This window comes from Oryctolagus cuniculus, chromosome 3 (assembly GCF_964237555.1).
Source record: "Oryctolagus cuniculus chromosome 3, mOryCun1.1, whole genome shotgun sequence".
Classification (NCBI taxonomy): domain Eukaryota; kingdom Metazoa; phylum Chordata; class Mammalia; order Lagomorpha; family Leporidae; genus Oryctolagus; species Oryctolagus cuniculus.
Window position 1 is genome coordinate 38,650,335 of NC_091434.1, and position 13,373 is coordinate 38,663,707.

Below are 13,373 nucleotides of genomic sequence, written 5' to 3' on the forward strand. Positions count from 1 at the left end.
ATTCATTAAAATTAAATAATTCAAACCAAGGAGGAATACACAGATATTACTATGCTTTCAAAAATCAAGACAATGAAAAAATGCTGACAGCAGCAGGGATAAGAAACACATCACATACAAAGGAGTACGACTATGACTACCAGATGGTTTCTCAGCAGAAATGTGGCAGGTCAGGAGAGAGTATGATATATGAGAATACATCAAAAAGTTATCGAGTAGTTGAATTAACAGATAAGCTGGGGATGGCACTGTTGCTCAGTGGGTTAAAGCTGAAACCTGCAGCGCTGGCATCCCAGGTGGGCACTGGTTCAAGTCCTGGCTGCTCCACTTCCAATCCAGTTCTCTGCTAATGTGCCTGGGAAAGCAGCAGAGGATGACCCAAGCGATTGGGCCCCTGCTCCCACATAGTAGACCCAGAAGTCTTGGCTGTTGCAGCCAGTTGGGGAGTGAACCAATGGATGGAAGATTCTCTCTCTCTCTCTCTTCTCTCTCTCATCTCTCTCTCTTCTCTCTCCCCTTCTCCATCTCTCCTTCTCTCTCTATGTAACTCTACCTTTCAAATAAATAAATGTCTTTTTAAAAAATATGTTTATTTTTATGCAAAATATTTTAAAATATATGCATAGTTTTTTCATTATGTGCATTTCCCATGAACTTTTTGAAGATCCTTCTCTGTATGCACTTAACATTTTTTTGTAACAAAATACACTTATCTTTAATTTCATTTTCCAGAATTTTTTGAAGTACCCTTCTAGATTCACCCAATGATAGAACAGCCAATTATATAAAACAAACATTGTTTGATCCAAAGAAGAAGATAGACTCCAATACAACAACAGTTGATGACTTTGCTCCACCTCATCAAGAATATCTCCCCACACACACCCAAAATCAACAAAGAACATAAGGGTTAAACTGTACTAAAGACCAAATGCGCCTAAAGACATTTATAGAACAGTTTACACAACAGCTGCAGAGTTTACATTCTTCTCACCAGTGTGTAGAATATTCTCCAGAATAAACCATATGTTAGACCACAAGACGAGCTTCAAAAATTCAAAAAACTGAATTGTATCACATTTGTCCCTGGCCACAATGGAATAAAACCAGTCAGAGACTTTGGAAACTACGTACAAAGAAATGAAGTATGCGCCTGCATTACCAATGAGTCAATGAAGAAAATTCTTAAAATTAGGAAATTTCTTTAAGCAATTAAAATGAAAAACAAGCTTATAAGACAAAGCAAAAGGAACACTAAGAAAACTTATACAGGAAATGGCTTCATTTTATAAAAATCAAATAAACAGCCTAACAATACACTTTAAGAACTAGAAAAGCAAAGCCCCAAATTAATAGAACAAAATATGTAATAAAGATAAAGACAGAATAAATGGAAAAGAGGGATTTGGGGAGTTTAAAAATATTTATTTATTTATTTATCATTTGAAAGGTCAAGTTACAGAGGAAGAGGGAGAGACAAAGAGATCTTCCATCCACTTGTTCACTCCCCAAATGGCAACAATGGTGGGGGCCAGACCAAGCTGAAGCCAGGAACCTGGAACTCCATCCAGGTCTCCTACATGGATGCAGGGGCCCATATACTTGAGCCATCCTCTGCTGCTTTCCCAGGTGCATTAGCAGAGAGCTGGATCAGAAGTGGAGCAGCCAGGACTTGAACCAGGGCCCATATGAGATGCCAATGTCACAGGCAGTGGCTTAACCTGCTATGCTAGAACACTGGCCCCTGAAAAAGAGTTTTTTTTTTTTTTTTTAAGTATAAAAGATCAACTAAATGAACTATTGCTTTTTTTGAGAAATGAACAAAGTGAACTAACCATTATCCAGGCTAACAACACAAAGAGAGAGAGAAAAAGAGAGAGAGAGAGAGAGAGAGAGACTCAAATAAATAAAAGGGAAAAGGAACTATTACAGCTGATACCACAAAAATATCATCAGGGTTTATTAGGTACTATAATATACAACTTTTTTGCCAACAAATTGGGAAACTTAGAGGAATAGATGAATTTATGGATATATGTCATCTACAAAAATTGAACCATGAAGACATAGGCAAACTGAACAGAGAAATGCAAGCTGTGAGATTGAATCAGTAATAAAAAGCCTCCCAACAAAGAAAAGCCCAGGACCTGGTGACTTCACTGCTGAATTCTATCAAACATTTAATGAACTAATACCATCTTTTCTTAAACCATTCCAAAAAATTGAAAAAGAAAGAACTCTAGCCATCCTGTGAGGCCCAGAATTACTCAGATACCAAAATCAGACAAGAACACAACAACAACAAAAAGAAAACTACAAACTGATACCCTTGATGAACACAGAAGTAAAAATCCCCAACAAAATGCTCACAAACCAAATCCACCAGCACACCAGAAGATTATATACCATGATCAAGCAGAATCTATCTCTGGGATGGTTCAGTATATGCAAATCAATGAATATAACACATTACATCAACAGAATGAAGAACAAATTCCACATGGTTATATTAGTAAATACATTAAAAGCTTTTGATAAAATTCAATATCCCTTCATGATAAAAATCCTCAACAACTAGCTGTAGAAAGAAAATGCTTCAACGCAATGCAGGCTGTATATGGTGAGCTTACAGAAACATTATGCTAGATGGGGCAAAGCTAAAGCATTTTGTCTAAGATCTGGAACAAAACAAGGATATTCATTTTCACTATTCCTATTCAACAGAGTACTGGGAGTCTTAGCAGAGAAATTAGGCAAGAGAAATAAATAAAGGGCATCCAAAATGGAGAGAGTCAAATTATTCCTGTTTGCATACGACATGATTCTATATATAGAAAACCTAACAATCCCCCACACACACAAATACAAAACTTGAGCCATCACAACACCTAACTTCAAAACATCCTACAAATCTATGATAATAAAAACAACATAGTACTGATACACAAAAAGACACGTAGACCAATGAAACAGAATAGAAAACCCAGAAGTTAACCCATGTATTTGCAGCCAACTGATTTTCCACAAAGGTGCCAAGAGCGTGCGTTGGGTACACTGGATACACGTGCACAGAGGAATAAAAGTAGACCTCCTCTTCCTCTCACCATTTACTAAAAGCAATACAAAATGGATCTAAGACCAAAACATTAGTTTCAAACCCATGAAAATACTGGAAGAAAACATGAGGGGACACTTCGAAACTTTGGTATAGGCAAAGATTTTTTTTGTTTAAATAAGACTCTAAAAGCACAGGAAGCAAGAGTGAAAGTAGACAAAATTGAATTCTATCAAACTAAGAACTTTCTGAACAGCAGTCAACAGAGAAGAGACAACCTACATAATGGGAGAAAATATCAGTACACTGTTCATCTGACAGAGGGTTAATAGCCAGAATATATAAGGAACTCAACTCAATAGCAAAACACATAATAATAATCTGATTTTAAAATGTGTAAGTGATCTGAATAGACATATCTCAAGAGAAGATAAACGGCTCTCAAATCCTTGAAAAGGTGTTCAACATCACCAACTAGTAGGGAGAAGCAAATCAAAACCAAAATGAAATATCACTTCACCCAAGTTAGACTGGCTAATGTCACAAAGGCCTGGAATAACAAATGCCGGTGAGAATGCTGAGAAAGGGGAACTTATACACACTGTTGGTGACCATGCAAATTAGGACAGCCATTATGGAAAAAAGCATAGAGGCTTTCCAAAGCAACTGGAAGTAGAACCGGCATGTGCTAGAGCAGCCCCACTGCCGTGTACATATCCAAAGGCAATGAGATCATCATATCAGAGAGATGCCTACGTGCCCCTGTTTATTGCAGCATTATTCACAATAACCAAGATGTGGATTCAAACAAGATATCCACTGTTAGATGAATAGATAAAAAGTGAGAAGAAATATTATCCAGATATAACAAAAGATGAAATCCTATCATTTGCAGCAATGCTGATGGAACAAGAATACATTAAGTTCAGTGATATAAGTCAGGGAACAGAAAGACAAATACAACATGTTCCCACTCATTTATGCAAGCTGAAAAAGCTGATCACAGGGAAGCAGAGATTAGAAAAGAGGTCACTAGAGGTTACAGAGGGTAGGGAGTGGGTGAGGGGTGGAAATGGGGTAGATAATGGATACCAAAATATAGTAGAGGATGGTAACTAGTTCTAATGTTCTGCTAGTGCAGTAAGAGAGCCATAGTCTACTACAGCAAGCAACTTTATATTAAAAAAAAATTAGAGGCAAATGGCTTGAATGTTGCTAATACATAATGAGAACATTTGAGAAGACAGAAATCCTGATTACCCTGATTTAGTCATTCCACACTGAATATATATCTCAGATTATAACACCGTAGCCCATAAGCAAGTACAAATATTACAGGTCAATTGAGAAATACTAAAGTTTTAAATCCTAGGAGAGAGATAGCACTCCTAGTTGAACCCTAGCCTTACGTTCATTTATTTCATCTTTTATTTACATACTTGTTGATTAGGGCAACTTTAGGGTTACAGAAAGTTGAGGAGACAGTCTAGAGAGTTCCCATATACTCCACTGCCCTTACACACTCAGAACCTCCTCCGTTGTCATCAACTCCTAGAGTGGTACAACTCGTGCACCTACCCTGACACATTCAGTGTCTAGTGTCCGCATTTGGGTTCACTCTTGGTGTTGTGTATTTCATGGTTTGGACAAACGCATAAAGCCATGTGTCTCCCATGAGAGTGTCAGACAGAGTAGTCCTCTCCGAACACCCACCGTGATCTCCTCCTTGTCCCTCCCCTTCCCCCCTCCCTCCCACCCCCCGACAACCACTGGCCTTTTCAGTCTCTGCAGTTTGCCTTTTCCAGAATGGCATGTAGTTGGAGTCACACTCATACAACATGGAATCTTTTCAGATTGGTTTTCTTTACCTGATAACATTTACGCTTTCTCTGTGTCTTTTCATGGCCTGGTTTTCATTTTAACACTCATGTTAAACACTGCCAACAACTGCCTCCTGGATGGGAACTGGGAAGATCTTGAGTTTGAACTTATCCTAGGTGCTAATGTGGCCCACAGGTGCCCAAATGGGCTGTTAGCAAAGGCAGGGCCGACTATTGTCTCTGCCCACCCCACCCAAAACGGTGGTTGTAGAAAATGGGTCCTCTCAGCCTTCTCTGGGTAGATGCTAGGGGAAGCTTCTGGAAGTGAGAGCCCCACTTCCTGTATGTGGCCACAGAGGAGTCCCAACTCATCTCTGGACTTCTTTCCACTGGATGGTTATGACTTTCTCCTGGATCCCACAGGGAGCTCAGAGAGGCTCACAAAAAGGAGGTCAGTGAACTGGAGAACAACTACAAAGCGTCCTTGAAGGCAGAGAAGGCGGCTGCCCAGGAGAAGATAGGTACGTTAGGCCCTGGGAGGATGGCCCTGGGTGCAGGGGTGAGAGGCAACCTGGTGGATCAAGGGCCTGGAGCACTCATGGCTGTGGCTCTGCTGTGGTCAACCTTCCAAGATGTCATTCTAAAGCTCGGGGGTGGGGTGGGGGAAGAGAGGGAGAGAGATAGAGAGAGAGAGAGAGAGAGAGAGAGGGAGAGAGAGAGAGGGAGAGAGAGAGGGAGGGAGGGAGAGAAAGTGAGTAGGAATGAAACTGAAAATAGGGAACATCATGTCTACCAATGTCTTCCCATTTCCCAGAAGATCAGAGCAAGTCTGTTTTTGGGTTTCCCTCCCTGGGAATTGAGGATGAAGATATCTGCCCTAATCCATGTGATTGGAATGTGAAAGCACTTTTAAAAGCATACCCAAAGTTCTACAAGGATAATCTTGTTACGATTCAACAGATTTGCTCACTTGTAAGATGATAGTGTTTCATTAAATCCTCACTGACAGGCTATGATTGCATGGCCTGCCCATGCTCAGGGTCTGTTGGCCACATGCCTCAGTGTTTGCCGCTGCTCTTGGAAAGGGCGAAGTGTGTGTCCTTCAGAATTCAGGCTAATCGACTAATCTTACAGAGAAGGAGAAATTCTAGAAACGTTTTCCTTTATTTTGCCTTAAATTTCTTAACGATGGTATCTTATATTTGCTGATTTTCCCAAGAGAACCTGTATCGTCTTCATAATACGTGTAATCAGAGAAATGTTATGTAAAAAGACAGAAGCAAATGATGATACAAGATTTTGTTTCTCTTTTCCCTGTGGATTTAGGTTTACCCCTGGGGATTTTGTCAAAACTTTGCTAGCACTGTAGTTGAAAAGACCTGGTATTCATCAAAATTCCCCCTGAGAAGCATATTAATCAATAAATGCTGTGCCTCTCCCCCCTGGGACCCCAATTCAGTAGGTTTAGGGTGACCAAGCAATTGTGTTTCTGCTAAGCTTCCAGGGTGATTTCTGAGCCACCCACAGTTGTCACTGCCTAGGGGAAGAGTTTGGGGTGGGGAAGGGGTACAGGAGAGCCCCCTTTGGATTTGAAAATATGGATGTCAAAGGGATAATAATGACTCTGTGGTTGCTTTTTCTTTGTCCAGAGGAGATGAGAAAGGAGTATAAGTATCTGAAGAATATGTTTCATATGTACCAGGTGAGACTCAGATCTCTTTGGTGGGTAGGAGCATGAGAGAAGCAAGGCTCATCCTGGCTGATAGCCTTGGGGTGAATCATGAGCTCTTGCCTAGAAAATAATAAACTCACTGGCACTAATGAACCCGGGGAGAACCATGAACTTGGTAACTTCCACGCATGATTATCAGTCCCCCAAACCCTGAAGAGACCTATTAAAAAATATGTTTGTGGTGACAAAAATAATAGAAACACAAAAACTAACAATAACAACAACAAAAACAAAGAACCGGCACTACCCAAAGGAAACTCCTCAGTCCCAGGCTAACAAGGCCACCCTGTGAAGGGTTCAACATCAGGACCACCTCTGAGATTCTGAAACGCATCGTTTCCAGTTAGAGCATGCACACAAAATTTATTTTTCAAGCTATTCCTTGACACAGTCAGGAAAAATATTGTGGAGCCAAGCCTCAGCGGCATCGGGTAAGCAGCCCACTCTGTGCCTGCCTCCATCCAGGCCTCTCCAGGGAATTTGGCCTCTGTGGCCACCGAGCCACCCACCAGTTGTGAAAATGCTGGGAGAACCCCGACCTAAAAGACCACAAGCAATCCAAATAAGTGCTGATGCCCAAGTGAGTCCTGCTAACCTGAGCGGGAAGGTGGTCAGGGTCCTTGGGCTCCACCAGCGGCGTCCAGGGCCTTCCCCTTCCGGGGCCCCTTGCTCATGAAGTCTTAGCCGACTAACAGGGCTGGCATTGAATTAGGCTTATTTAACCTCAACCATAAAAGGAAGTTAGAATTGCTGAGCAAAAAGAAAAAAAAAAAAAAGAGCGGGGGGTGCACAGTTTCTAGAAAACTCTACCGTTTTCTTAGTGTAAATCTGTCTATCAGTTATTCCCCTGCTTTCCTCATGTGCTACTCTAGAGGGTCGTGAGTCAGCAGGAGCTGACACGTGACTCTTCAGCGTGGAGATTGCTACCTGTCTTCCAAGGAAGGCCAGTTCCACTGGAGAAAACACTGGAACATAGTTTGCCCTTGACCTTTAGGGTCTAACAGTAGCTCTACTGGGCTAGGCTGAGAATTATTTCCCATCAGTGAACCAGAGGGGAGCCCCTCAAGGGAGGGAAGCTGCACGGAGCACGGGGCGTGGCCAAGAGGGGGCTCCCTGGGGTGGACCTGCACCTCCTCCAGGTCTCCTTCTCAGGGAGTCTTCTCCCGGGCGCCCTTGTGCCTCCACAGGACAGCATTTATGATGAAATGGAAGACAAGTGGTCAAAGCGGAAGGCAGAATGGGAGAAGGACGAGAAGATAGAGCGGGAGAAGATCCTGCTGCAGCAAAGTGAGTACAGAAGCTTCTGGCTTTTCCATGACAACTGCATCCATCAGGCTCGGTCTTGACTTGAGGAAGGCAGCCTTCGAGGTGCCAAGGGCAGTGCTGGACTCCCACACAGAAGGATCCTGGAGTGTCCCAGAAAGCCAAGTGACCAGGACGGGGTCTTTTTGAAGTTCAGGCATCTGTACATTCTAAAAAACTCACTGGATTCCAAGCTTGTCCATCAGGGGCTGGAACAAGTGTTGGACTGGACACAGGTGACCCCCAAAATTCCAGATGTTCTTGAACTAAATTTGAAATGTTCATTTATTGGGTTGGGGGGAGGTGTCACTCACTCCAATATACTAAAAGGCTCTATACCTCCCAGAGGGAGCCATGTTTAGTGTTTCCAGACCTCACACACTGCGGGATCATACAAAGGGCTCTACAGGTGCCCCTTGCACCCTGCCCCCACCCCCAGCTCCTTCAGGGATAGCAGACAAGAAGAAGAATCTGTGGAGGCTGCTCCGGGCCTGGAGGACTAGCTGAGACAGGATGGGGGCCTTACAAACCTGTTCCACATCATACACCCACCCCATTCATCTCGTAGTTGGTTTTTAGCAAATTACTCATTTAACGTGGCTCCCCCTGGGAAAGTGAATTCCCATTCTGCGGGAGACTCTGGATGGCCAGAGGTGGCATGGAGACCCTGGAGTTGAGGCTGGGGATGGGATGAGGAGCTGCTTCCGGCTGAGGTTTTCCCTAGGACCCTGGTGCAACACAACCTCGGTTATCTCCCAGGCTTCTAGCTACACATGACTCACGTGTTCCGTGTGGCCCAAGTCCAAGGTGGAACTACCAGTTTCTAGAGACTAGACTTGAGCTGCCCATCATGCAGCCCAGCCAGGACTTTCTCTGCCAGCCCAGACTTTCCCTGTCGGCCCTCGGAACGGTGACACTGCAGGACTTGGGTTTCCTCCTCCTGCGTGGTGGCAGGGCTCTGCACACAGGTTTCTCTGCCCGTGTGAGCGTCCCTCTACCCCACAGCTAAGTACATCAGGAATGCTACTGCTGGCCAAGCCGTGTGAGCAAGGGCCTTTAAGATAAGGACAGCCAGGAGAGCAGAAAGCTTACTACAGCAGAGGGGTAGACAAAATAACAAGCAACAGAGCCAAAAGAAACCACACACAAGAGAACCAGGGACGTTGGAGGTAAATCGCAGCGTGGCTAACGTGACTGGGAACAATCGCCTGGCTCACCCCTCCACCCCCCCACCCCCCCACCCTCACCCCGCTCAAGCATCAGCAGGTGAGTGTCAGAGGCCAAACACCAGGCAGAGAGGCCCTTGACTTTGACCCAGTCTGGAAGAGCCTTTGCCTTCAGATATTCTGATTTCCTCTGCACCTGCGTTCCCCTGTGCTTAGACATATAAGTGCTCTCCTCTCTCCTCCACAGAACACAAGATGACGAAGAAGTTTGAATTAGAGTCAGAAGAAGAGAAGAAGAAGATAAGCGAAACCTATGTTGCTCTCTTTGAGAATTTCACGCGAGAGAAGGAGGTGAGCCAGCCCCACGTGCGCCAGTGTTTGACACCGTGGTGGCACCACGAATTCCCGTGTGCCTCTGTAATGAGCTGATCTTGTCTTTATGGACATAACTCCTTCCCTCCCTGCGTTCCTGGGTCTCTGCAAGCAGACTGGCAGTCTTGCTGGACTTTAGCTACACAGCCTGACCACAGGGCTATTGAAATGAAAATTACAATTAACAGGAAATAACAGAACACTAAGCATGCAGAACCTGAAGTTCTCTATTTTGCCAAAATCCTGTTTCTGAATGTCCTCCTCCTTGACTGCAGCTAACGAGAGCGGGCATTATTGCAGGCTAACCGAAGCACATTTGGCTGTGCACTCTTAGCAATCAGAGTAGCTACCGAAGCGCTGGAGGAAGTGAGGGTTAGCTCCTTGCTAGGCCCTTCCCACAACCGACTGCTGAAATCGAGTTAAAAAGAAAGCTGGTCTCAGACCCAGTGCTACCAAACAGGATGTTAACTAAGCAAATATACATTAGCAAGCAGGGCCCATGCAGTTCATTCAACCAGATCTCTGATATTTTAGTGCATGAGATTGACTGGAGTGGATGAGAGTGCTACAGAGGCAGAACTCCACGATGATGTAGCCAGCATCAGGCAACCAGAGCACCTCCTTAGCAGGACCCAAGACCATGCCAGGATCACGTCTTAACCACTGCCTTTTTAGGCAACAGGCTTTTTTTTTTATATTCTTTAATCTTTTTATGCAAAAGGGAGCATGTCTCTACAATATTTCAGCTGTCTTCAATATTCCATTTGTAAGTGTCTATTTCTAACCTTCATGCTAATTTAAAAGGGGGAGGGGGAGGGCGTGTAGCCTGGCAGTTAAAGTTGCCCCTGTGCCAGTCTAGCAGAGTGCCTGGGTTGGATTCCAAGCTCCAGCCCTTGACTTCAGGTTCTTGCCAATGCAGTCCCTGGGTGCCAGTGGTGATGGCTCCAGTCACGGGGCTCCTGACACCCATATGGGAGACCTGGCTTGAGTCCCCCAGTCCTGGTTTCAGTTCCATCTCAGTCCTGGTCATTGTAGGCATTGAGGAAGTGAACTCCCATTTACAACCTCCATCTAGAGTGTTTCTCTCTCTCTCTCTCTCTCTCTCTCTCTCTCTCTCTGTGCCCCCCACACCTCTCCACCCCAGAGCTCTGAAATAAGTAAATAGTTTTTAAAGGGTCACTAATTCCATGAATAAAAGCCCATGTGTGGTGTTCAGTCTATTTACTGAGCAAAACACAACTGAGGAGATGCAGCCTGGCCTGCAGTGTGCAGAACTTCTGGGGTCTGGAAGACTCAGATGCCTGAGCAAAAGGAAGCGACTCCTGTCCTGGGGAGGAGCTGGATCTCCATGCACTCCTCCCCGCCCCTCTCCTGTTGTCTCCCCAGTGATTCTGACCCCCCATACTGAGTTATAATTTATACTTAGCTTCTTAGGAAAAAATTACAGATCACACGTGTGCAGTTTGTTGAGTTTTGACAAATGTGCACACTTATGTAACCCACATTCAACCCCAGATCTAAAGCATCTCATCAACCCTGAAAATATTCCTGTGGTGTTTCTTCCCCTCGACGCCCCACCCCACCAGGTATGCTCCAAGACAACTCTTCTTTTGAGTTCTTCCATCATAGGTTAAGTTTGCGGTTTTTAAACTTCACATACACATAACATATAGCATATGCTCTTGTGTGTATAGCTTCTTTTCCCTCAGTGAAATGGCTATGCAATTTACCCAGCTGTTAATCATATCAGTAATTTCTTCTTTTTGATTGCTCAGTAACATTCCTTTGGAAGAATATTCCACAATGTATTTACTGTTTTTCCATTGTTGGGTATCTGGGTTGTTTCGATTTTTTTTTTAATCTTACCAAAAAAAAAAAAAAAGCTGCTATAAACACCATTGTACAGGTATTGCAGACTGATGCTCTTACTCTCTTGGGTATACACTTTGCCCTAGGGTAGGTATCGTTTCAACCTTTTAGGAAATTGCCAAATTATTTTCCAAAGTCATTCCACCACTCTACTCTTGCATCTTAAATATATGAGCATTCTGGTTGCTTCACAGTAAGTTTGCACACTCCAGTGCGTATGAAATGGTCTAGCATCATGGTTTTACTTTCCCTGATGACTAATGATGCTGGGCAACTTTGCATATGCTTGATGGACCAAAATGTATCTTCACTTGTGAAATGTCTGTTCCAGCTTTTGCCACTTGGAGTAGTTGGGGTAATATTTTATTTTTGGAAAGACAAATAGTCAGAGAGATATATCTCCCATCTTCTGGTTCACTCCCCAAATGCTCACAACAGTCAAGGTTGAGCCAGGTCAAAGCCACAGGAACTCAATCTAGGTCTTTAACTTGGGAACCAGGGACTCAAGTCTTTGAGCCATCATCCCCTGCTGCCTTCCAGGGTGTGCATTAACAGGAAATTAGAACCAGGGACAAAGCTGGGACTCAAACCCAGGCACTCTGATAGGGGTGTGGGTGTCTCAGTGTTTTCAGTATTGGTATGGGTGAGCATTTCATTCATTGTGGATATCTGTGTTGCAAATATTGTCCTCCAGCCTGTAGTTTGCATTTTTATTAATGATGTCTTTTTATGTGCTGAAGCTTGTTTTTTTTGTTTTTTTTTTTTTTTTGGTTAAAAAATTTATTTATTTATTTATTTATTCAAAAGGCAGAGTTACAAAGAGGGCTGGAACAAGCCAAAGCCAGGAGCCAGGAACTCCATACAAGTCACCCACTTGTGTGCAGGGGCCCAAGGGCTTGGGCAATCTTCTGCTGCTTTGCCAGGCACATTAGCAGGGAGCTGGACTGGAAGTGGAGTAGCCAGAACTCAGACTGAAACTCATATGGGATGCTGGCTTGCAGGCGTTTGTTTAACCTGCTGTGCCACAACACAAATTTTGAATTTTGTCCTTCATAGTCACAGTTTTTCATGTCTTCTCTATACAATATTTACCTATTCCAAGGTCATGCGGATATTTTATTTTTACATACTTTGTATTTTTTATGATTTTATGGTCCATTTTGAATAATTTCTGTATATGAAGTGAGGTGGAGGTCATGGATCATTTTTTTCCACATGGGATCCAGTTATTCCAGAACCATATTTTGGAAGAGAGTTTCCCTGCCCCACTGAGTTGCCTTGGTGTCTTTGTTGTCACTGGTGGTTTAGTGGGGAGTGGGATAGGAGGCAGGGAGTCAGATCCCATTCCGTTCCCTTCCACTGTCTGTCTATACTTAGGTACCATAGCTTGAAGTCAAGCAATAAAGATAGTCTAACTTTGCTATTGTTTTTCAGGACTATTTCAGATTTTCTCCATCCTTTGCATTTTCATAGAAGTTTTAGAAGTAGCTTGTCGAGACGGCCTGCTGGTATTCTGGCTGGAATTGCACAGAATTTTAAAAAAAGCAATCTAGAGCGCTGAATTCCTAACAGCATTGAATCTGTGCATTGACTTAAGAAAACTTTTTGAAGAAAGCATATTTTTTTTCAGTGTTTGTCAATGTGATGATTGCACATAAGTGATACTTTCATTAACTTCAACATGGCGTGCCGTTCACTTGTAATGTGTGTTTTCTTATACCAGTGTCTAGGTTTTGTGAGTACTAGAACCCCAGGTCCTGTCCCGGCTTTCTTACATCTTTCCAGAAGTGACCTTGTCCAAATGAAATTGTTTACAGGAGCTCTTGAAACAGCATGAAAGTGACACCGTGCAGTTAGAGGAACTGAGGAAGACCAAAGAGGTGAGCCTTTTCATTCCTTCCTGTGGAACTGGCTTCTTAGAAACCCATCAGTGAAATGATAGGCTCTTGGTAAAACAGAATCGACTATCATTTTCACAAAGTCAGCAAAGTGGAAGAGTTTCGTGGATTCAATAAATAAAATAGGGATTTCAGGACTGTCCATAAAACAAAACCTGT

General features: G+C 43.4%; 1 protein-coding gene across 2 annotated transcripts in view; it reads left to right on the forward strand.

The window, feature by feature from the left end:
• The window catches only part of FLACC1 (flagellum associated containing coiled-coil domains 1), a 40,250-nt gene that overhangs the window by 19,862 nt on the left and 7,015 nt on the right, over positions 1-13,373 (forward strand). Inside the window, exons 8-12 of one of the 2 annotated variants that reach the window (XM_002712533.5) lie at positions 5,299-5,396; positions 6,525-6,577; positions 7,795-7,894; positions 9,323-9,426; positions 13,134-13,196. In XM_002712533.5, coding sequence (XP_002712579.2) covers positions 5,299-5,396; positions 6,525-6,577; positions 7,795-7,894; positions 9,323-9,426; positions 13,134-13,196 — 418 coding nt within the window. The remainder of the gene's footprint in view (positions 1-5,298; positions 5,397-6,524; positions 6,578-7,794; positions 7,895-9,322; positions 9,427-13,133; positions 13,197-13,373) is intronic. The other variant, XM_051849298.2, reaches the window with a different exon arrangement.